General features: G+C 40.6%; 2 protein-coding genes across 3 annotated transcripts in view; one reads left to right on the top strand and one right to left on the bottom strand.

Annotated features, from left to right (window-relative positions):
* Window positions 1-5,447: 5,447 nt before the first annotated feature.
* On the top strand, window positions 5,448-17,616 carry LOC120059198 (synaptotagmin-2-like). The gene is made up of 8 exons (XM_039008061.1): window positions 5,448-5,657; window positions 6,793-6,953; window positions 10,521-10,658; window positions 11,345-11,512; window positions 13,820-13,987; window positions 15,138-15,255; window positions 15,917-16,050; window positions 16,456-17,616. Exons 1-8 carry the CDS (start codon window positions 5,468-5,470, stop codon window positions 16,669-16,671), a joined length of 1,293 nt encoding a protein of 430 aa, XP_038863989.1. The 5' UTR covers window positions 5,448-5,467; the 3' UTR covers window positions 16,672-17,616.
* A 5,032-nt stretch (window positions 17,617-22,648) lies between these two features.
* LOC120059197 (protein phosphatase 1 regulatory subunit 12B-like) overlaps window positions 22,649-26,115 on the bottom strand; it is a 28,618-nt gene continuing 25,151 nt past the window's right edge. For both annotated transcript variants that reach the window (XM_039008058.1, XM_039008059.1), the window contains one exon: window positions 22,649-23,906. In XM_039008058.1, coding sequence (XP_038863986.1) covers window positions 23,820-23,906 — 87 coding nt within the window. In that variant the 3' untranslated portion in view covers window positions 22,649-23,819. The remainder of the gene's footprint in view (window positions 23,907-26,115) is intronic.

Below are 26,115 nucleotides of genomic sequence, written 5' to 3'. Positions count from 1 at the left end.
TCGTATCTTAACCACATATCATATACATAATACAATGCAAAATACAATGCAAAATACAAAACAAAATGCATATAAATGTCTGTCTCCTCATAGTCCCTGATTTGCCATAAGGTGTTATTTTTTTCTGTTTTTGTTATAATCTGCTTAAATTATTAATTTAAAAAAATGATTTTATTTGATGTTTTATCAACAGTAGAAAACATACAACATACAAACAACGACATCATACAAGCATCAACTTGTTTGTATGCACAGACCACTAGCCGTCACCACTATCTCCAGCGCCCGAATCACTTTCCGCCACATGGCCTCATTTTGTTTGAATCTGGTTTTATTGCTAGCTTGAGTTACCCGGGGTGGCAAAGAATTCCATTTAGTCATGGCTCTATTTAATACTGAGTGTTTCCCAGGATCTGTTCTGGACTTGGGTTCTAATTACTGTAATGTCTTCTCTCTACCATAGCAAGATATACACCTCCATTACTAATGTACATGGTAATGACAATTGAACAGAGTGCTTGTATAACACATTTATTGGAGTTTTCTGCCTAAAATAGCTTTGCCATGATTCATTAGGCAAACAGAGCAAATATTGAACTTTAGATAGATAATACAACTCTCCAACATTATGAGACTACCAAAGCATTGTTGATTTCTAACAGTAATCCCCTAGCATTCCCATCTCAGCTGGTAGTTAGAAAAAATCCTGCAAACCAGAAATAAGACGTATTATCTCTTACCTTTTGTGATGAGATTATTTGAAGTCAACAAAACAGTGTGTGAGCTGCGTTTTATTCCAGTGTGTTTATATGCAGATGAAGAATACAGACTAAAAGGCCTTGATACCCGTTCAAGTCTGAGTCAATGTGCTTAGTGATAAGCGCCAGATCATACCAGGAGCCATGTTGCTCAGGGATGTGGAGCACAGCCATTTTGTTTGAAGTTATGAGGAGAAGTAGAGGAGTCCCTAACTAACGAAGTGAGAAGCACACTGAGAGATGGGGCTCTAAAGCGGATACTGTTTCTTGTCACGGATTTGTAGCTTGTTGTTAAGTTGGTAAATTTGTCATTTAAGCAGGTAAAGTAAGTATTTTCTAATGTTTTGCTTATCTGTCATGCTGCCTCTAAGGACATGTCTAGACAGAGTCAGTTTTACTTTAGGATTGTAAGGGTTAGAAAAGCGCAGACCAGTTGTGTAGGAAAACAAGGTTATTCATGGCAGATTGCATTTCATTTAGGGATATGATATCGACCAGACTATTGTGCAAATAGTTAGGGCATTAAGGCAGAAGAAAGACTTCAGACATTCTAAATATTGATATGTTTCTTTGGCTGTTTACTGGCTTGTGTTGAAGAGGCGGTATTTCGTGTTCAATTTAAGGCTTTCTTCAAAGGGAAAACACCATGTATAATTAATTTCCCAGGAGTGAGTGGTGAGAACTGATCATAAAGCAGGGGTAATGGCTGCCATAAAGCAGTAGACTAACCCTGGTCCTCTGAGCCCCTCCAGGGCCCACTACCCCGCTGCCCTTCGAGAGGAGAGGAGATAAAACGCTCCTCCACGCCATCTCTGCCAATGTTAATTCAATTCTGCCTGGCTTAGTCTGCCGTGAGGGTCAAACAGAGGGATAAATCTACCTGCATTAGAGCCTGGCTGGCTGGTGATTATCACTGGGTTGTTGATAATACAACCCAAACACCCAAGACTAAGGCTGCTCAGCCAAGAAATGGACAATGATGACTGTTGCTATACACATACCTCATGTTTAACGATGTCTCCCCCCTGATATAGTCCATCACACTTTTGGCATGTTTTGTAACAGACATGTTTTGTAACAGACATGCCCCACACCCAATCAGTGGCAGCAGGCCATTATTTGTAAGAATTTGAATGGTTTGCCTACACAGATGAATAATCCACACTGTGTTATTCACCCAGTGTCTGGATGTCGTTAATTACTATACATTTTGGGAAGAGCAAGTACAGACAGTTCATCCCCCTAGCATTCCTGGTTTACAGGCCGGCGGAACATTCAAGGTCCTTCTGGTTATCTTGTCTAAAGATTGAATATGGTTACATGCAAAAGCAATGAAATCCAGACAGTTTCTGCCTCAACACTCTTGAGACAGAGCATTAAGGATGAGCAAGATCGGGGGGAATCGATTAGGCGAGATCGATTAGGAAAACACTGTGACATGGATGGCATGATGGCACAGCATAGCGCCTGTCAGTAGACTGAACATCTTCCCCAGAGAGAAAATGTACATGTAATGTGATCTCTCCCCAAACCAATACAAGTTATTTATCCAAACTTATTTAAAAAACTAACACACTAGAGTGTTTAAATATTACTATAGAGTATGTGAAAAATGTCCCTCTTCACTAACCTTTATTTTTTAACTGAAATGTTCCCGATTTTTATTTTTTATTTTTAAATACACATTTAACTATGTCTGATGACTCACTGCAAAGAGAACACATTATTTCAGCGTTCATCATTTGTTATCCCTTTATGGTGTTCTTTCTCTTTAGTAGTTGCGGTCTTTCCACAAGCCATTTGTCTTACGCAACATTAACTTGCATAACGTCACCATACTACATTTATAACTAGTCTTAGACCATTTGAATAATATAAAGCTTATCCTTTCTGTTGTCAGCTTCATTCAATTATTCACATGCAGCAATAGAGACAGACAGGATCTCCGTCAGTGGAGAAGAGAATTGGCATTTGAGAAATGAAAAATCCTTTTTGTTTGCCCATATCCTCATGGCTTTAATGAAATCAGAAATAATTTTTATGAACTCATTATGTTTTTTTACCTTCAAAGCCCCTCTTCGAAGCCCCTTCATCACTAAGCTAAGGACCCCTGGGACTAAACATCTCCCTCAGCAACTGGATCCTGGACTTCCTGACGGTACACCCCCAGGTGGTAAGTGTAGGCAACAACACATCTGCCACGCTGATCCTCAACACTATGGCCCCTAAGGGGTGTGTGCTTAGTCCCCTCCTGCACTCCCTGTTCACCCATGACTGAGTGGCCAGGCACGACTCCAACACCTTCATTAAGTTTGCTGACAACACAACAGTGGTAGGCCTGATCAATGACAAGACAGCCTATAGGCAGGAGGTCAGAGACCTGGCAGTGTGGTGCCAGGACAACAACCTCTCCCTCAATGTGAGCAAAACAAAGGAGCCGATTGTGGACTACAGGAAAAGGCGGGCCGAAAGGCCTCCAATAACATCGAAGCTGTAGTGGAGCGGGTCAAGAGTTTTGAGTTCCTTGGTGTCCACATCACCAACAAACTATCGCGGTCCAAACACACCAAGACTGTCATGAAGAGGGCACGACAACACATTTCCCCCCTCAGGAGACTGAAAAGATTCGGCATAGGTCCCCAGATCCTCAAAAAGTTCTACAGCTGTACCATTGAGAGCATCCTGCCCGGTTGCATCACTGCCTGGTACGGCAACTGCTCGGCATCTGACCGTAAGGCGCCACAGATGGTAATGCGTACGGCCCAGTACATCATTGGAGCCAAGCTTCCTGCCATCCAGGACCTATATACTAGGCGGTGTCAGAGAAAGGCCCCAAAAATTGTCAAAGACTCTAGTCAACCAATTCGTAAACTATTTTCTCTGCTACCGCAAGGCAAGCGATACCCGGAGTGCCAAGTCTAGGACCAAAAGGCTCCTTAACAGCTTCTACCCCGAAGCCATAAGACTGCTGAACAATTAATAAAATGGCCACCCGGACTATTTACATTGACACCCCCCCCCCCCCCGCTACTCGCTGTTTATTATCTATGCATAGTCACTTTACCCCTACCTACATGTACAAATGACCTCAAATAACCTGTAACCCCGCACATTGACTCGGTACCGGTACCCCCTGTAAATAGCCTCGTTATTGTTATTTTATTGTGTTACTCTTTTTATAATTTTATATTTTTTTACTTGTTTATTTACTAAATATTTTCTTAACTCTATTTCTTGAACTGCATAACTAAGCATTTCACGATAAGGTCTACTACACCTGTTACACCTGTATCCGGCGCATGTGACAAATACAGTTTGATTTGAATCCGGCTCTAGCTCAGTCTAACATTATTTTGACACATGGAGGATCACACTCAGCTGCTGTTTGTCGCAGTTTGATTCCTTGCCCTGGTGACAGCTTTGTTATTGAAATGTGGGTGGACATATGTGCATGGGATGCGTGAACACAGAGTAAGTTGTTGTTGTTTAGCTTGGCTTTGTATATCACTACGTATCTCATACAATGTTATATGCTGAAGTTGATATTGGTATTGGCTATTATTACCTTTAGTGTCATTTCCATGTGTAATATTTGCTATTTATGTTGCCCATTTGTATAGTTTCATTGTATGGTATTTCATTGTATGGTAAGATGTTTGCGTTAACTCTGCTGTTGTTATTATTGTACTATTATGTAATACCTGGTTATTAGATACAGTCCTTACCTATTGTGCTATTGCTATTGCAGTTCTGCTCCATTTTTATTCTCTGTTGTAGTCCATTTAAAATGCCTACATTCATCCTGCTCTATTCATTGCATTCCATGTGTATATTCATTATCTGTCTGGTTCTGTAACTTTACAGAACCATCTCCATTTACATCTCCATGTTCACCCCCATGTTCACCCCCATGTTCATTTCCATGTTCATCCCCATGTTCACCCCCATGTTCACCCCCATGTTCATCCCCATGTTCATCCCCATTTACATCTCCATGTTTATCTCCATGTTCATCCCCATGTTCATCCCCATGTTCATGCCCATTTACATCTCCATGTTCATCCCCATGTTCATCCCCATGTTCATGCCCATTCACATCTCCATGTTCATCTCCATGTTCATCCCTATGTTCATCCCCATTTACATCTCCATGTTCATCTTCATGTTCATCCCCATTTACATCTCCATGTTAATCTCCATGTTCATCCCTATGTTCATCCCCATTTACATCTCCATGTTCATCTCCATGTCCATCCCCATTTACATCTCCATGTTCATCTTCATGTTCATCCCCATTTACATCTCCATGTTCATCTTCATGTTCATCTCCATGTTCATCTCCATGTTCATCTCCATGTTCATCTCCATTTACATCTCCAGGTTCATCCCCATGTTCATCTCCATGTCCATCCCCATTTACATCTCCATGTTCATCTCCATGTTCATCTCCAGGTTCATCTCCATGTTCATCTCCGTGTTAACTTTTGGGATGCTTTATTCCCCTCTAACCGGGGCAGTGTCAGTGAGTCACATACCAGTCAAATACTTAGATCTGGGTCACTCTCTTTCACTAGATATGACCTAACTATGCTTATAATCAAGACTTTTGGAGTCCAGAATGTTATGTACCTGTAGGACTCATTTACAACTCTGTGTTAACAGCCCTCTCTCTCTATTCACAAGGACTGTGTGTGGCCTAGCCGTCTAGGATGAAGTGGAACCTGTTCAAGAAGAAGCCTGAAGCCATGGTCGGACCGGAGCCCACTGGGGCCGCTGTCTTAACTGTTGCCCCTGGCCCCGTGGCCTCCACCGCAGCTGACAACTCCACAGAGGCCGTCAAAAACGGCGATTTTGACGACATCAAGAATAAGTTCCTCAACGAGATTGACAAGATCCCATGTGAGTGCCTGTCTGGTGAGAGCCTGGTCTGGACGTTGCACAGTACCTAACACCCAGACCTGTCCAGATGAGATTGCATGACTTTTATTGAAAATTACACTGAACAAAATATAAACGCAACATGTAAAGTGTTAGGCCCATGTTTCTTGAGCTGATATATAAGATCAGAGATATTTTACATGCGCACAAAAAGCGTATTTCTCTGAGATGTTGTGCACAAATTTGTTTACGTCCCTGTTAGTGAACATTTATCCTTTGTCAAGATAATCCATCCACCTGACAGATGTGGCATATCAAGAAGTTGATTAAACACATGATCATTGCACTGGTTCACCTTATGCTGGGGACAATAAAAGGCCACTCTAAAATATGCAGTTTTATCACACAACACAATGTTGCAATTGGCATACTGACTGCGGGAATGTCCACCAGAGCTGTGCCAGATAATTTAATGTTCATTTCTCGACCATAAGCCGCCTGCAACGTTGTTTTAGAGAATTTGGCAGTACATCCAACCAGCCTCACAACCGCAGACCATCGTAGGGGCGAGCGGTTTGGGATGCTCTGGATTGACGTGTACGACAGCGTGTTCCAGTTCCCTCCAATATCTGGTAACTTCGCACAGCCATTGAAGAGGAGTGGGACAACATTCCACAGGCCACAATCAACAGCCTGATTAACTCTATGCGAAGGAGATGTGTCGCACTGCATGAGGCAAATGGTGGTCACACCAGATACTGACTGGTTTTCTTATCCACACCCCTACCTTTTTTTAAGGTATCTGTGACCAACAGATGCATATCTGTTTTCCCAGTCATGTGAAATCTATAGATTTGAGCCTAATGAATTATTTTCAACTGACTGCTTTCCTTATTTGAACTGTAACTCAGTAAAGTCTTTGACATTGTTGCATGTTGCGTTTATATTTTTGTTCACTATAGATCTGTTCTCCCCCTGAAGGCATTGACATCCACTTTAGGCCCTTATTATGTATCGATCAGGCGGTATCATTGCGAATGGCATTCTCTGAAAATCTAATTTGCACCAAATCTAATTGTTAGCTAATTGTTTTTTGTTTGTGTATGTGTCTGTATGTGCGTATGTGTTTGTGTTTGTGTGTGTGTGTGTATCTTAGTGCCATCATGGGCCATCATCGCCATTGCAGTGGTAGCTGCTATCCTGATTCTCACTTGCTGCTTCTGCATCGTTAAGAAGTGCTGTTGCAAGAAGAAGAAGAACAAGAAGGGCAAGAAAGGGAAGGGGGAAATGGGCATGACGAACATGAAAGGAGGAGAGGTATGTTCAACCCAGGGGGGGGTAATTGTATAGTTATACATCAGAATAAATACATTGTGAACTAACACCCAACTTAAATCTGTTCTTTATCTAGAATATTTGCCAATAACAGCATAGAGAACCTATTGTTCCATAACTGACAAGCACATCACTCAGTGGATGGCATAGTGAAAATAGAGCCATGTCTAGCCATTTAGAATTCATAACATTGTATATATTTAGTAAGTCATTTAGCCCATCATTGAACTGTCAAAATCTCTAGAAAATACCCCCCCTTCCTTCTTCATTTCTTGTTGTTATATATTGTATTTGTCAGACATGTTAGTGGTGCTTTCTGTTGTGCTTTGGGACCTGGGTGAAAAATGACACAGCTGAGCTCTTTTGCATGGGGGAATTATACTTTTGTTGATGGAATATATAATGCTTACCAATTAGCACAGAATAGCCATGCCAAAATTCTAATTCTAAACAGCCCGTAGCGACATTGTGGGGCTAAATGTTCTACTCTAGTGCATAACCGAGCATTTTACAGATTACATTTTGGTTCAATTGAACATTCTTCAACAACAACAACAGCAAGATCCCCAAACTGATGGTTAATTAAAACACAAGGCCCCTAGTTTAGAGCTTGCCTTAGTGGGTTTCTAGCACTGTGTCATTTTTCCTGTCCTATAGTGTAGTCGTTGACTCTGCCTCTGCTCTAATTTCCCTCTATGGTGTCTGCTGTGAGTTCAATCTCTTCCTTTCTCCCTGCTCTCCTCCTTCCTGCTTTGTGTCTTATGTGTGCTCCGTGTATCTTGACTGTGGTGGACTTCTCTGTCTACGGTAGGTCTGACGGCACGAGGCGCACCTCTCCGGCCGCTCTGTTTAAGCGTAGGGCAGGGGAGAGATGGGGGTGGGCTGGTCTTGTGGAAGGGGATTGGCGATTATTACAATGGGTGCTATGGCTTTCTTAGTCTTGCAAGCTTAGGTGCTGTGGGTGCTTGAGGGTGTAGCTATGGGAGCGATTAAGCTGCTTCGCAAGTCTACTGATTTGATATGCTACCGCACCGACTGCCATGATGATGTCTTGAATGGAGAGGTTGCAATTTTGGGCAAAAGATAAAACAAACAAACTATAAGACCTCTGAAAGTGGAAATGTTTTAAATGTTTTTGAAATGAACGTGCAACTCATCCTACGGTTGAGCCTCTGAATGATGACGAGTGCAATGAGGCATCCCACTAGAGATCACTAACATGCATGTGCAAAGGGTGAGGTTGGCTATTGTCAAATAATGGGGGAAACTTTACCCGCTGAGATTTTTGAACATGTTTCCACTATCGAATTACCTAATGAAGCACATTATTGTTCATAGTCTCTTACAGTAACTATACTACTAGTCTTTTCCATGCTTTCAGTGTGAAATTCATACATAATTTCTACGTCATAAATTCAGCTGTGCAAACATGCTCAGAGATCAAGGTGAGACAAAGTGGTTTGTATCTCTTGACAAAGACCAACACAAGCCTTTTCAGAAGGTATCATTGAATGGCCACAACTTGACTTGAGAGTAACTATCCTGGATGACCCATGATGATGCTGACCAATTAGGTTATAATCAGCATTTCCCTTTCTCCCTGGAGCAGTGGTGTTAGTGGAAAAGAATGGGGGTCAGAAAGTTTGCCTACTGGTAATAATGTGAGCCACGTTTGAATTCTCTTTAGACAGCATGATTCAAATTTAAACTCTGGTACTTCAATTGGCTGCCTACAGTTTGATTTCAGAATTCCTTGCAGAATGTGAGCTCACAAATGAAAAGTTATCATAGTTATGATGATGGGGACATACTTTTGGACATGCCTTTCTGTAATCTTTGAATCCCACTGCATGTATGGTATGATTTAGACTGGAGCTCTCCAATATAACATTACTTCTCATGGATGTGCAATTTTCACGAACACTCTAAGGAAAACGGGTTCCAAAAGGGTTCTTTGGCTGTCCCCATAGGAGAACCCTTTTTGGTTCCAGGTAGAACCTACATGGAATCCCAAAAAGTTCTTCAAAGGGTCCTCCTTTGGGGACAGCCGAAGAACCCTTTAAGGTTCTAGATAGCACTTTGTTTTGTGTACACAGAGTTTTTCAGGATTGCAAATGCAATCTTGACTGACAAAAATATTACTGACATTGATACATTACTTTAATGCACATCAGGAGTCATTATTGAGACTATAGGAGACTGAAAACAACTGAGTAATTTCATTCACATTATTTAAAGACTACTGTATTCTCCTGCATTGATTGACCTGGCATGCTCGAATGTAAAGCATTTACCGCAACAAATGTACAGAATGCCACTATAAGGAGATGGTGAGTGTGTGTGTGTGTTTGTGTTTGCACGTGTGTTTGAAGAGTGGGTGAGTTTTTCTGCAAGCCTGCATGCGAGAGCTTTTGCGTGTGAGTGTGTGCGGGCGTGCATGTGTGCTTACGTGTGCTTGTTGTTGTTTAAATGTTTGCTCAGTAGATGTGAGGGATATTAAGTATGTAAGTCTGTGTATGCAAGGGTGATTATAATATGTAGAATACAGTGTGTCTGTGTGAATGTGTTAGTAATTGGGTGGGTGTTTGTGTGTGAATGGTGTCTTGGTTTTAGAATACAACATAGAATGAGCTGCAGTCTGCCCCGGTTCCTCTTCCAGGGTAAGCTCTGCGATAAATAGCATGGCCCTACTAATTTACATTATTGACTAATGTACAGTATGTGTCGTGGACAATATAAAATTAGAAGGTAGGCAAAAAATTGTTTAAAAGGGTCAGTAATTCTACAATGATGTCATGGTTAGCTATTTGACTAATTATATTATCATATGAGCTGACACTGGGATTTGTAAATGTTCCTTATAACTAGAGATACTGTACAATACATCTGTAAAACGCAATGTGTATTAGCAGGAGTTATTAGCTCATATCTGCTGTAGATTAGTGTCGATTTTTCAGTAATTAAAGTAATTAGCGATGATTATGTCAGTGGAGGTGTAATCTTAGTGTGCAAACATAGTGCAAACATATTTTTGGGAGGTTGGAGTGCAGTTACGGCAACAAGGAGAAAACAGAATACAAGCATTATATTGTTTCTGTAGACTTTGACACAAACCTTTATCAATGTCAAAATGCCAGGATTTGCAGCAGGAACAAAAACGTTTGTCCTGTCTGGGGCTACCCCTGTAGCAAACCTCGACTACATCTTTACTGTTTTACTGTCCTTTTTTTCCTTTTTACATTCAGTATATCTATCTCTTTCTATGTTATGTCGATGGATATACAGTAAATAATTAATTATGAATATAGTGCAAAAGCAAAATGGTGTCACTCAAGGAATGGTGAAATCAAGTCATGTTGCAACCAAGGTCATCAATGAAAAGATGTGCACTAGTAACATCTGGGTAAGCAAGCAGGGGGTAAGTGGCAGGTAGATGGCTGCCGTGACTAACCAGACTGCTGAAGAAGAATCTATAGGTGTTTTTGACTCTTTGTTCAAATGTCTGACGCCCACTCTGCCCCCTCCCCCTCCTTCCCCTTGTCATTCCAGAAACAGGACGACGATGATTATGATGAAGATGATGCTGAGACTGGTATGACTGGAGATGAGAAAGAGGAAGAGGTGAAGGAGAAAGAAAAGCTTGGGAAGCTTCAGTATTCCATAGATTACGACTTCCAGGACAACAAGGTGGGTGTTTTGACTTGAGCAGATGGCTTTTTGACGACCCCGGAGCTTAATAAATAGACAATTTTACTTTGCTGGAAAAAAGACAAAACAAAGCTAACTGCCTAAGCCTTTAGTCCAAGGTAGTTTTCCACATGACGGCTTTCAAAGGCAATGGACTTTTGCCATTTGCTGAGTTTTTTATCCTTCAGAAATGCAGTTTTGAGTTGGTCCAAAAGCCAAGGACAGCTGTAAATGTGAATTTGCTGACACTAAAGGATTGATTCAATCCATCGTTCTACGGTTATGCTTTCAAGATCAAATCAGTCAAACTTTTACAAAGATTCCATTCCTTGTTTGTGTTATATATGCAGCGTATGAATGGATTTCCTTGACCTGTTATGCAGCATTTGCTCCATCATCATACTCTTCTGTGGAGAATGTCTTTGTTCACTGATACTTAGAGGAGCAAAGGCAGACAGACAGACAGACTTCACCACACCAAAGCATCTTTATCATGTTCATCATAATGTGTTACACAAGCATAAAGTAAGGGCTTTCTTTGATCTGTTCAAAGAAATGTCTGTTCAAAGAACTGTGGGTTGTCTCTGTGGAACTGTGAGAGGACACTGTCTGGGTACATTGAGGCTGATTAATCATGTATAGAGCAAATTGACTGACCCCTTTTACACTTGACCTCTGACCCCTAGCTCACAGTGGGCCTCCTCCAAGCAGCTGATCTCCTCTCCATGGACAGCGGTGGCACCTCTGACCCATATGTCAAGGTCTATGTCCTCCCAGACAAGAAGAAGCATTTTACCACCAAGGTGCACAAGAAGACGCTGAACCCTACCTTCAATGAGACCTTTGTTTTCAAGGTAGGCTACTGTATTTTGATTGCTCTCTCTCTCTGTCTCTCTCTCTATCTCTCTCTTTCTCTCTCTTCTTTAACGTGTATCAGAATTATAAAGATACATCTAATAGACCTAAGCTGTGATGGATGGCCAGACCATAACTCCTGCCAGACAGCCAGTTACCCAAAGCCTGATACATCAGCTATGCTCTCTCTCTCTTCTGATCCATCCGCTGGGCTGGTATTTCAGATAACACCTCATAACAGAGATTCCCCAGTCCACTGCAGACTCCCTGCATCTGATACCCTCCCTGCATCTGATACCAACTAGCCTCCACCACTGAATCTCCTCGGCCGATAATAGTCAGAGCCTAGACTTGCATTTGTAGATGCTCAGATGCATTTCCTTAAAACAATCTCTAATTTGTATAATACAATTTTGGACATGTACTGTACATCATAAATCCCTATCATATAAAGCCATCTTATGAATTAAATTTTTCTGGTCATATCTGAAGTTCAAGGAAATGATTCAATATTGCATTTCAAAGAATGAATTACAAACTATTCTTCAGATATTGTGTATCTACTGTCTAATGTATACGGTGTATATTAGACTCTAATTCCATCAAGTATAAATAGCCTCAAGCTTCCTATTGTCAGAATCTAATTAAAGCTACAATCTGTTCCCATGTGCTTTAATTTATGTTATTTTTTATTTTTTGTTCATGTCTCTGTGTGTGTGTGTGTGTGTGTGTGTGTGTGTGTGTGTGTGTGTGTGTGTGTGTGTGTGTGCGCGTGCATTCGAAAGAGAGCAGCAGTATAGACTAGTCTAGCTGGAGAATACGATTGGAAATCAGAGCTTGGCCAGTGATAAAGCATAGCCATAGAAACCTCAGAGCTGACCTGAGCAGAGCAGAGGGGATAAGAGGGATGGCAATCCAGTTAAAGGAGAACGCCACCTCCCTCCCTCCTGTCTGAGTGCTGACACAGCTCTATGAGAAAGGGATCAAACCTGCTATACCTTCCCAAGGATAGGACAGGACTGTACTGTTCAGTTCTGCTGAGGGAGCAGCGCACTATGCAGGCTGGCTCTGGCCCTCTGTTCCTCTTCTCCCATGAATCATCCCACACGCCCATCACTCCTCTGGGGACAGATAGAGCATCAGCTCCCAGTGCAGGGAAATACAGCCCAGACCCATTCTAGCGATGTGCTAAGAGGTCCAAGATACTCTGTTCTCATTTAATGGCTATTCATATTCAGGTTTCTGTATACACCTCCAAATTGTGAGATTCTTTGGATACTGCATACAGCTATTTGTGCATATCTGGCTCTGATCATTCATGGTCAATGTATGTATATCAGGTCAAAATAATGCTATGGTAGTTCCACCAATTCGGTGCCTTTTGAGAAGTGTAACTTGTCACGCCCACTCCCCCTCTCTGGCGCTCGAGGGTGCCAGGCTGCCCATTACGCACACCTGTCACCATCATTACGCGCATCAGTGCTTCATTGGACTCACCTGGACTCCATCACTTTATTGATTTCCTCCTCTATATCTGTCTGTTCCTCAGCTTGATCCCTGTGTCAGTACTAATGTCGATATGTTTCCCTTGTCCAGACGCTGTCCGTGTTTTGTTTCATGTCTGTTATTTACTACCTATTCACTCCCTGTACTTGCTTCTCGTCTCCCTGCGTCTGTCTTCACATAACTTTGTCAGACAATTTTTTTGATTTCACCTAATCTTAACATTTTGTCATAAATATCACATGGTCAACTTCATTATAAAAATAAATCCCATCTGAAGAGGTTAAATAAAAAATGTACTTTAGAAAGTGCCTATTAAGTGCAAATGAAAGAAACAGGGTTGACGATTTCACCTTAAGTCAGCCATAAATCCCTTGTGATGACGGGAATGGAAGCTTGTTGTGTGCAACAGGGAGTGGCAATTCAATTAAACCTTTAAAAAGTTTAATTGTTAAAAAATGTCTAACCTGTCTATCTATGGGTAACAAGGTTGGCATGTTATATTCGACCCGCTCAGTTTTCCACCACAAAACCCCAGAAAATGGCCAAAAAAGAGTAGAACCAGCTCATCTGCTTTTACACTATGATTTTACTATTATATGTTTAATGTTTCTTTTGGAAACAATATTTAAAAAGGAATAGTTTCACCATATTACAATTGAGAGCTCAGTTCACGTAACATGGTTGACCTTAAAATGAGGGACAGACTAAATTCATCACTAATCACATTAGAGAGGCTTCAGAGGCTAACATTTATAAAAGAAAGTGATATTAATGTTGATGGGGTTTTTGATGTTTTTCAGATTCCATTCCAAGAGATGGGTGGCAAGACTTTGGTCATGCAGGTCTTTGACTTTGACCGCTTCTCTAAGCATGACGTCATTGGAGAGGTGAAACTACCCTTGCACAAACTGGACCTAGCCCAGCCACTGGAGGAGTGGAGGGACCTGGACAGTGCAGAGAAAGAAGAGGTAAAATGTTGAAGACCATCTCCCCACTTTTATTCAGTCCTTTGAAATACGTATCACATTGTACAGTTCAGAACGATGTTCATCCTCGTTGTTCCCTATATTTAGTGTTGCTTAGTGTGAATGGTTCCCTATATTTAGTGTTGCATAGTGTGAATGGTTTCCTATATTTAGTGTTGCTTAGTGTGAATGGTTCCCTATATTTAGTGTTGCATAGTGTGAATGGTTTCCTATATTTAGTGTTGCATAGTGTGAATGGTTCCCTATATTAGGTGTTGCTTAGTGTGAATGGTTCCCTATATTTAGTGTTGCATAGTGTGAATGGTTTCCTATATTTAGTGTTGCATAGTGTGAATGGTTCCCTATATTTAGTGTTGCATAGTGTGAATGGTTCCCTATATTTAGTGTTGCATAGTGTGAATGGTTCCCTATATTTAGTGTTGCATAGTGTGAATGGTTCCCTATATTTAGTGTTGCATAGTGTGAATGGTTCCCTATATTTAGTGTTGCATAGTGTGAATGGTTTCCTATATTTAGTGTTGCATAGTGTGAATGGTTCCCTATATTTAGTGTTGCATAGTGTGAATGGTTCCCTATATTTAGTGTTGCATAGTGTGAATGGTTCCCTATATTTAGTGTTGCATAGTGTGAATGGTTCCCTATATTTAGTGTTGCATAGTGTGAATGGTTCCCTATATTTAGTGTTGCATAGTGTGAATGGTTCCCTATATTTAGTGTTGCATAGTGTGAATGGTTCCCTATATTTAGTGTTGCATAGTGTGAATGGTTCCCTATATTAGGTGTTGCTTAGTGTGAATGGTTCCCTATATTTAGTGTTGCATAGTGTGAATGATTCCCTATATTTAGGTGTTGCTTAGTGTGAATGGTTCGCTATATTTAGTGTTGCATAGTGTGAATGGTTCCCTATATTTAGTGTTGCATAGTGTGAATGGTTCCCTATATTTAGTGTTGCTTAGTGTGAATGGTTCCCTATATTTAGGTGTTGCTTAGTGTGAATGGTTCCCTATATTTAGGTGTTGCTTGGTATGAATGGAAGACATGCACCCAATGAGGATGAACATTGAGGAGGAATATTATTAGATTGAACAGGTTTTGTTCTCCTCTTTACCTTCTTCTCCCATCCCACATGCAGCAAGAGAAGCTGGGAGATATCTGCATCTCTCTGCGCTACGTGCCCACTGCTGGGAAACTTACCATCTGCATCCTGGAGGCCAAGAACCTCAAGAAGATGGACGTGGGAGGACTGTCAGGTAAAATATGGAAACATAATGATCACTGTGAATAAAACAATGGAACAGATGAACAGTGGAGTTTAAGCCGCCCATACAGTATCTCCCATATCCTGGTTCAATATGCTCCCCTTGGTCAAGGTCAACGAGGCAATACCTCTATTCACACAGTACGACACCCAAATCTATATTCCCAAATCTATATTAATACAGCTATTTCAGAGTGTTTCTTTGTGCATTATTCTGTGGTAAAGGCTAGGCTATATAACATGAAATAGGATCCAGTAAAACCTTGTGAACCGATCGTATGATTTTGATCTGTATGGTGAGCTGCTGTAGGATACATTGCAAACAGCCAATCTCCGGGGCCATTCAGTTTGCACTCACGTGCTGACTCTGATGTACCCACGACTCTTCATTCCCTTCAGCTAAACTGCACTGCAACCATCTGCTGGCAGTTTACTGCATTACAACCACTGCTGGGTTCCTTTTGTTACTGGAGCCCTGATGGTAATGAAGTATTGTGTTTTAATGATTGAACTCTGCTGAAACAATGTGACAGGGACAATAAGATACATCTATTAAACGACATAAAGCCATGTTTGTTAATAATCCCAATAGTGAGTCTGATACCTGGCCTGTTTTAATACCTGGCTGTGTGTATCAATCCCTCTGTGTGTAGATCCCTATGTGAAGATCAACTTGATGCAGAACGGCAAGCGTCTGAAGAAGAAGAAGACCACGGTGAAGAAGAACACTCTGAATCCATACTACAATGAGTCCTTCAGCTTTGAGATCCCTATTGAGCAGATGCAGGTAGTGTACAGCTGTGAACAAAGCGCTCAAAGACAGACAGACAGACAGACAGACAGACAGACAGACAGACAGACAGACAGACAGACAGACAGACAGACAGACAGACAGACAGACAGACAGACAGACAGACAGACAGACAGACAGACAGACAGACAGACAGACAGACAGACAGACAGACAGACAGACAGACAGACAGACAGACAGACAAAAACCAGAATGAATCATGCCCCCTTGTGTATCATTGAATTAGATGACAGTAATGCAAGAGTGTACAGCTGGAAGGGGACAAAGTACCAAAGGCGTACATACTGTACACCATGGAATTACAATTCAATTATGCAATTATATTCTGTAAGATCTTTCTAAATGTCAATAATATAACACTTGCTTTTTCTCATTCCCTAGAAAATCCAAGCTGTGGTCACAGTGCTGGATTATGACAAGATCGGTAAAAACGACGCCATCGGGAAGATCTGGGTGGGCAGCAAGGCGACTGGCACCCAGCTGAAGCACTGGTCCGACATGCTGGCCAACCCTCGCCGCCCCATCGCCCAGTGGCATCCACTGCAGCCCGAGGAGGAGATTGATGCTTCGCTGGCAGCCCTGAACGCCAAGAAGTAAACCTTCTCTACCCACTAACACCCACACCCAAACCTACCCATCCTCCTCAGTCCTGGTCCTACACATCTCCCAATACTACATTCCAAACCAACACACCAACCAATTCTACACCCTACACCACAGATACCTACCTATATCCCAATTGACATGATCAAAAAATAATAGAAAAGAAAAGCATCATTCCACAAGGAGACAGTCACAAGATCACTCAATTGATGTTTATATTGGGGTTGCAGTTAGTTACATTGTGTCATGAGGATAGGAGCCTAGAGTGTGAAAACAGTGGTCCAATGTGATGGAGGATTAGGGAAGTAAAACCACACATTCACTCATTTTGTACCTTTCCCTCCCCTCCCCTTAGAGCCACCGTTGCTTCAATACTGCTTAATACTTAAAATGCTTTATACTGCCATGTAATAGAGGAAAAACACAAGCAGGTTCATTCCTTGGGTGTATTGTTGCACCATGCTCCACACCTGCCAGTTACTTACTACATACTAGATATGATTCCATTAGTTTGAACTACATTCCTAGAGTTGGGTAAAGAGTAGAGATAGACAATATCCAGTTACCCCACACTGTTAACACACTGCCTTTTTGATTATTAGCTCATCTGCTCACCCATATTCTCAGGTACACTGAGAGAAAACTGAAACTTCATGCCTTTTTTACTAAACGGGTTGTTATTCAAAATGCTCCGCAACATGATCAGAGAATAATGTTTTTGATGATTTTAAAATCTCAGTCTGGTGCTGGATTGGTTTATTTTTCCATAATCTAAGACTAGTCTAAATTTATCACTGAAATGGCAACAGGAGAGTCTCTCGAGTGTCTCTCAATAACACCGTTTGTGGCTGTCAGTCAACAGAGTTGAGATGTGAAATATGTTTAGGATAAAGGGACTATGAGCCACTGTAAGTGTCTATCATGGCCCATGTTGGGAAAGCATGCAAGAGAAAGAATATCTGTGTGGAAACTCCAAGGACTGAATGGAAGGTTCCATTCAGTCCTTGGAGTTTCCACACAGATATTTCTCTCTCTTGCATGCTTTCCCAACATGGGCCATGATAGACATTTACATGCATGCAAGAGAGAGCATATCTGTGAGAATATCTGTGTGGAAACTCCAAGGACTGAATGGGACCCTGGTTGACACAATGTTGTTTGTCAGGTGTCTATTCTACTGCCTGCAATCTACCACCTTCCCCTCCAATGCCTCTACTATTTAGGATCTATCTCCCTGTTCAGTGCTACTGCCATTAGTCATGGACTCACAACAAGGATTTCACTTGTCCAAAGGAATCTCTGTATTCGTCTTACAGTCATAAAGGAGACAAGCCTTCCAAGTAATGAAATAAGCAATTCTCAACTACCAGGGACGCCTTCCAATTAGCTGTGTTGTTTTTTACTCACCCTTTTCTTTTTAACGTCAAACACTTTTATTCCTCAAGCACTTTAAATCAAAATGTTCTGTTCTAATTATACTCTCCGAAAACCAGAGATTTAACAATTTATTTTATGAGGAATAATTTCTGGTAAAAAAGCAAGAGCGTGAATTTATGAGTGAATCATTATTTTTGTAGTTTTGTTTGATCATTTTAACCTTGTTTTTCTTGTGAATGCACTTTGATTACTCTGAGACAATTGTTGTTGTTAAGTTTGATTGAAAGGATAAGATCTGGAAGGTTCCCTTTATGTGTATGTTATACACAGATGACCAAACTGCTGAATCTAATTGCACTATACTGGATATCTCTATGTTACGTGGTTATAGATTGTTCTTTGATCTGTGAAGTTTTTGTGATGAGATGTCGTGAGTTTGAGTCAGGTCACATATTCGAAAGTCTTCTGATTGGGAATAAGACACATTTCAATGAAATGCTGTTCCTCAGATCCTTCGCTGAATAAGTGATTTTACATTTTGACTTTCTCTTGAGATATATTTCAGTATAAAACTGATCATATGACTGAATTAAATTGACAATTAAAAAATGTAAAAGTCGTAGCAAAATGCCATTAGACTTTCGAGCCACACTAGTAATTTAATGGGACATGAACTGTCTCTGCACCATCTTGTTCCAAACAACAAAATAGTTCAAAGCAAAGCAATGTATTTCAAGGACGGCAAAAAGTACTTGATTGTGTTTAAGAACAAGCAAAGCAGTTTAATGTTTTAACAGTTTGTCAACTTTTATACTTTTGGGAATTACAGTAGTGAATGTTGGTTAATGTATTGATTTTCTCTATTGGACAACCATATCTTTATTTATATGTCCAGTAGGGGTCAGATTAGTTATGTTTTATATTTAATTTTATTTAGTTTTTTCTATATGTTCAAAAAGCAACACTAAGAAAAGACAATGCAAGCAATCAAACAACCCATCGGTGAGTAGTTTCGCCTATATACATAGTTCATACAGGTTGATACTGCATGTTTCTACAAGATACTGTACGAAAGAGCATGTTTTAGAGATAAAGCAAAAATATCTTGTGTACGTATGTGGGTGTCAATTGTCATTTTAATACTGTAACACAATGCAGGAAAAAAGATACACTGTATATTTTCTAAATTAAACAAATATGTATTTATTTTCCATGAATGGGTTATTGGAGAGAATGTCATAATATATTAGAATAATATGATTCTGTCCATGCCTAAACTTTTAAGCAAGTTTGTCGTCAAGTACTGTGTGTGAGTTCATGTAGGATAAAAATGTAGCCGCATGCTTGCTATCTAAATCCTTGTGATTTATTTGGATTAATTATAATTTATTTCAAATGTATTTATTTATGTGTTTATGTACTTATTTCTTTATTCATACATCGTTTCCTTTGAGATTATTTCAGTCTATGTTGGTCTTCTTGACAAATATCAGTCATTGTAGGGGGGCTCCAAGTTGAAGAAATACAGCTATTCCAAAGTGGAACTCTTCAATGATCAGTGCCATTGCTGAAACGTTTCCACCATTTGGTTAAAAAGACAAGAAAAAAGATAAACCTGATTTTTGGACAAACATGTATTACAAGCCTACTATTTAGGATGCTAAAGAGCCCACCAGAACTGAATCCACACATCTCCACACTGGAAATAAAGCTTGGAGTCCCCTACTGTAATTTAAACTTTTTTGGGGGAGTTTTACTTTGCATTGGTTTAATGACCTGACACCCTTTGCAATTATATATATTTTACAGTGCTTATTACACAAATATATGTGTATGTGTATACAGATAGTTGAATTAGATAAAAACTAAAGCCATAATACTCAAGCACTAACTCTTTAGAGCTCTGCTGTATAACTAGTTATTGATTTGTAAAAAAAAACACTTCTTAATCTTCCTAGGTCAGTGTTTGTCATGTACATTCTGTTCAGAACTCTGTACTCATCTAGATTCTAGAAGGCAAAATATTGAGCACTGAGAGCAGTTGTGAGTTTAGTAGAGTGGATGTCATTTTGTTTTCTACTTTGAAGATGTTAAAGCTGTCTTTATTTTATACATGTGTAGCTAATATATTCCAGTGATGTAATTTGTATATGCCTTGTTTTGATAGTATGAATCATGATTATTCTTATCTCACAAGATGTTATCGAAAATACCTGAAGAAGTCATCCAGAACATTTATATTATTGAAATGTGAGTGTCAGGCTGGTCTGTTGGTGATCCTTGGGCTGAGTGCAATTCATTTAGGACCCTGACTGCGATGTATGGATCCCTCTATTTTCATCCACAGTGGCTTTACAGACATGGCATAACATTGTGATCAAAGATATGGCAGAAATATCTATCTATCTTGTAACAATGCCAAGTCTCAGCATTATTGTCTGATCAACATATGTTGCATTCATGGTAAACAGTAAAGTTAAGATAAATGATCTACAGTCTAATCTTAGCCACTTTGATGGAAACCAGCTGTTTCAAGTCAACAATTCCTCTAATAGCAACACTATTGAAATAATAATCATAGTGTTTGAAGTTTGCAACAATTTTATAATGGGATCATTGATGTTGCTTCTCAATGTCACAATCAACCCTTTTGAACTGTGACCAAACCGATGCACATGGAACTTCAATCCAGTTGACGATTTCAGCGTCTTTCCAAAATACTGCCAGTATATCCATCTATATTTACAATTCCATGAAATCATCATCAGTAATCTGTTTGAATCTATTTCAGAGCCCAAATAATTCCACTGATACGGATGCAGGTTAGATGATAAAATAACTGTGATTAAAGGGTCAAATATAGCACATTTTTATTAAAAAGAGTTGATTGTTTCAATGCATTTTACACTGCCACGGTCATTGGACAGTTCGCTATATGGGGAAAACGACTGATAACTGTGTGTTTGTGTGTATGTATGTATGTATGTTACAAGAACAAAAAGCATAGGCCCTTTATAAAGTTAGAGGTTGCAGTGCTAAAACACAGTACTACTGCAACTTACTAAACGTATATATCTGCATGCCCAGAATACATAAACCATTCTTAAGTGTACATTTAAGTGGTGATGAAAATAATTAACAAAGATGTTTTTATTTACAATGGTTTAAAATGTTTATATTATAGGAATACCTATTTTTTGAAAGCCTAAATTGATGTATCTACTTTATGCACAACTGCTTTAGAAATTAACTGCAGGCTATATCTCAGCGGTGAAGAAACAATGGATTGAGAGCACGATGATTCACACACTACATTCTACAGTTCTTTTGTACTACTAGCTGTTTTATTTCTATCAGGCTTTTTAAATGAATTATTCAAGTACTTTATAAAAAAGGTCAATGTGATTTTCAAAGGGATACCCTCCAAACTAGAGCATCATATCAAATTGTATTTGTCACATGCGTCGTCAACAAAAGGTGTAGACTTACAGGGAAATGTTTTCTTACAGGCCCTTCCCAACAATGCAGAGAGAGAAAATAGAGAAATAACAGAAAAGTCATACAACTTCCATGTCAATAATGTGTTAAGGAGTGTCTCAGTTGGCCTAGGTCACTCACCACCTAACAGTGTGTTCTCCTGTCTCTGTTTGTGTTGCTCGCTTTGTGTTTCCTCTTTCTACTGTAATAATCACTAGGTTAGTGTTGTGTTTCTATTGTATTATATTTAGAATGCAAAACTGCATTAGGACCAATGGAAAAGACAATGATTGAACTTTTCCTCCATGAATTCACTGTTTTCCTGTCTTAGCATTAATGTGCTGTTGTTGTGGAACTGGACTCGCTGGGGGCTCCTTTGGATCCAGAATGAAACTGATTTTCAGAGGAACGTCGTCCTTCGCGTTTACAACATGGATATATATACTACCAAAACATGCAGAATAGTACCAACCCTCTCTCTTGAACTCTTTCTTCACTTCTCATTTTCCATACTACAATTGCATTCCAAAATACTTTTTTCTCCTCTCTTTCTCTTCATCCTCTTTTTAAGCCTCAGAGGACCATGAAATTGCGTGTCCTCTGGCTGTGTTTCTTCGTGTCTTAGTGTTGTGGTGCGCGTGTTCATGTCAGTACTTGTGCCTACTGTGGATCGCATGCTTTAGCCCTTGACTGGACACAAAACATTGCTCCTATACAAACTGCCCACGGCCCGTCAGTGGATGAGCATCGAGGATCCTTGTAAAGTTATCGAGGGAACCAAATAACTCAATACAGATCTATCATAAGTGTTACCAGCTCTGTAAGAAACAAATAGGAAATAAAGGCCTTTTAATAAGCTTGGACTCATGTATTGTCTGTGCATCATGGCTCTATTCTTTATTCTGTAACCTCTCTACAAGGGGATTTTAACTTCAGCATCCGAGTGTTCATTGGTTGGATACCAGTTTTTATCGCAAGATATTTAGAATTTAGCGCTCAGTACTGAACAATTCCTTTCAGAAGCACTTAATGCCAAGTGATAAAGATTTTGGTAGAGTGAGAACACACATAATGACAGTTATCACATATTTAACCATCCACACTTTATTGAGCAAGTGATCAAACCACAGACATGTACAAGTAGCATTTCAGTTTTTCCGGTCTCTTATAATACATACTTCCATGGTAAAGTTGTTTCAACGTAAAATACTGTCTTTAAATATACTTACAGTACATGTGTAGACAGATAGCTGTATTGTTCTTTCAGGAAAGGCATGTAGTATACATAAAGAGCAGTGGAGGCTGCTAAGGAGAGGACGGCTCATAATAATGGCTGGAATGGAGCGTATGTGTTTGATGTATTTGATTACATTCCTACTGATTCGGCTCCAGCCATTACCACGAGACCATCCTCCCCAATTAAGGTGCCACCGACGTCCTGTGATAAAGAAGCCCTGTGTTGTGCCCTGTGCTATCTGCATTACAAATCATGTACAGGTTTCACTTGAAAAAAAAGAAATGCTGTCCATCTCATAATGTGAGGCACTATGTGGACTAATGGTACTGTTTCATAAAATGCTTAAAGAGGATACATATTAATAATATATTGGTAAAAATATGGTTGAGTATAAGTACAAATATTTGAGAAAAAAAATGCATAAATTATATAAAATTATCCAACAAATGTGACATCTGTCTCGCCACACTAAAATCAAAGCAGGAAAAGGTTAATGAGCAGTTCAGAGAAAATGGTCTGTGATGGAAATTTGGACTTCAATTGAACTACAAATCATAAAGACTAATGATATAAACACCTCATAACAACTGACAATGTGTAATGTTATCAATGTCATAAAAGTTATACCTATGATTGTTTTTTCAGTCGTTTTTTTCAGCAGTGCACACTGAAGCACAAAATCAACATATGTTTGTGATGTATAGGTAAAATATGTGGATGTGTTATTGATTAGAGATTTCTGGCCTGGAGCTACAGAGTTTACTGTACCCAAGATCAACACCCTCTTTGAGCGGACGCTGTGTGTTCTTCTTCTCACCTTTGACCTCCTGGTATGAAGTGAGCCAATGAACATGGAGGTCAAGGGTCAGGCCAGGGGTCATCAGGAATTTGACGGTTCCTCACCATGCCTCTGAGAACAGTTGGCAGGTAAGTGTCATTGAGCACCATGGTACAGTCTCAGGGTGGGAGGGTGCCGAAGGCCAATGATAGTGACACACGTTGCAAGCTTGAGGGAAGTATACTATGACTTTGGACAGAGGCTTCCAACCTCTTACTTGGACAGCTTGCTGATGACACGGATCAGAGCCCCATTCTCGTCCTTCAGTCTCTGGTTGTCTGATTTAAGCTCTGTCAACACCTACAGGAACAGAGAGAGCAGCATTAGATTGTCATGGTAGCTAATTCGCAACAGGGAACAGTGGTGATACATAATGCCCTGTAGACAGAAATATGTGCAAGTGACACTGCCTTGTCTTTTGTCTATGTTCCTTCTTATTTAAGGGACATTGACAGACACATTTAATACACATTGTTTATCATTTTCAGGCAAAGTAAGAATGATATGCAATATTTAATCACCAGGAACTCATTGCTAAATGATTGAACACTACAATCTCTATAGTCACTACATGCAAAGGGTGGACAGAAGGGTGGAGAAAAGGCAGGCTTTCAGCAAAATATGATGTAAAGCAATGAGAGCATGCGGATACAGTATGATCGTGGAAAAGGTTGGGACATGATTTGGCTTATGGTTCTATGTGCAAACTACAAACCGAGAGAGAACCGAAACAGAGAGAGAGAGATGCAAGGCGGTCAGCTTCCGCAATCTAGGTCACCTCCCACAGCATGAATAATGACTAAAAATAACCACAATCTTTGTCAAAATCTCCCCCATCCCCCACAGACAGTACAGTGAACAATAACGTTTTGTGCTCGCCTGAAAAAGTCTACCTTCACAGACGATGATGAACTCATCCCCCCACTCCTGCCTATTCCAGTTACGGCAATTAAATAGCAGCATATTGTTATGTATTATATTTGACGATGCATACTGCACATTTTTGGTCCAACTGTTTGTCCAGTTCTGCTTCTGTCTCAGACAGAGCTGTGTGTAGTACACACACACACACACACACACACACACACACACACACACACACACACACACACACACACACACACACACACACACACACACACACACACACACACACACACACACACACACACACACACACACACACACATGTTTTTTGGCCAGTGGAAAAGGGTTTAGTGAGTCGACGGATGCCAATGAGATCACACATTCCACTCCCACTCCAACATGATTGAGACAAACATAATAGTTTAAAATGTCAGATTCCCTATCAGCCACTTTGCATTGGACACTGTGGCAAAAAATGAGCAAACAATGAAAATGTCAGGTTTGTGAAATGGAAAATTGTAATCATGTTAATCCCTACAAGGTTTCCTTGGCGACTTCAGCACTCTGCCTTCCATAAGTCTCTCAAGCAGCGTCCAGACTGTTTCTGAGTTCGTTCAAGCTGAGGATTGAGTGACTTGCCTGACTATACTGTAATAATAACCACTGGAGAAACGTCAGGCTGCCACCACTACTGTACTGGTCTCTACACAGCCTAGTAAATAATATCACCCATGCAGCATGGATGCAGCTAAAATAGATGAGGGAGTTTAAGGGGGCTGCCCTTCATTGGCCTTATGGGAGAGTGAGTCAGAGAGAGGCATGCCACACAACTGAGAGAGGCCTTAAGGTGGAGGAGTGAGAGTGGGAGGTGGGGGGTGCAGCAGCAGGACCTGCCTGAGAAGAGCGCAGCAGAGAGGAGGGAAGGAGGTCCAGCATCAGGAGAACCAGAAGGAGGACAGATGAGAGGAGGAGTGGCTGAAGACTCAAGGAGGGGAGAGCAAGGAGGGGTAGAGAGGTGGAGGCCTGTGGGACAGGGGGGTTAGAGGTCCTCTGTCTCAGGCAGGAAGGCCATCTGGGAGAGGCGGGTGAGGACACGCAGCATGGCCCTGTTCTCAGCCAGCAGACGCTCCTTGCTGCTCCGTAGTGCCTGCAGCTGAGCCAGAACAGGGAGGGCCTGCAGTAAACACAGGAATACAGAGAGAGCGATAGAAAAAAAGAGAGCAGGAGGACAGGCCCGTGGAAAGGAGGAAGCAGAGCTATAAACACACACACACACACACACACACACACACACACACACACACACACACACACACACACACACACACACACACACACACACACACACACACACACACACACACACACACACACACACACACACACACACACTTAGGAGCTCCTTAATGACTTTCACACACAAAGAGATACTGTAAAAGGAAGCAAGAAAGAAATCAGCAAAAGAGACAGCTATGCAAAAGAAAAGAAAAGCACAGCAGGGAGCTATCCTTAAGTTTGCTCTCCACAAACCTGGGCAGTTTTAAAAGGCGGTGGGTGGGGAGATGCTGTATGGTTTACATAGCTTGTCAGTCATGCTGGGGAAAGATGGGGGTGGGGGACTTTCAATATAACCTTCAATTTC

Source organism: Salvelinus namaycush, chromosome 14 (assembly GCF_016432855.1).
Source record: "Salvelinus namaycush isolate Seneca chromosome 14, SaNama_1.0, whole genome shotgun sequence".
Classification (NCBI taxonomy): Eukaryota; Metazoa; Chordata; class Actinopteri; order Salmoniformes; family Salmonidae; genus Salvelinus; species Salvelinus namaycush.
Note: the sequence above shows the minus strand (reverse complement) of the source record. Positions and strands in the feature narration are given on the sequence as shown.

Coding starts and splice junctions, on each gene's coding strand:
- LOC120059198 (XM_039008061.1), top strand. CDS start 5,468: ATGAAGTGGAACCTGTTCAAGAAGAAGCCTGAAGCCATGGTCGGACCG. Junction 11,513..13,819: donor ATGAGACCTTTGTTTTCAAG/GTAGGCTACTGT, acceptor GATGTTTTTCAG/ATTCCATTCCAAGAGATGGG. Junction 16,051..16,455: donor TCCCTATTGAGCAGATGCAG/GTAGTGTACAGC, acceptor CTCATTCCCTAG/AAAATCCAAGCTGTGGTCAC.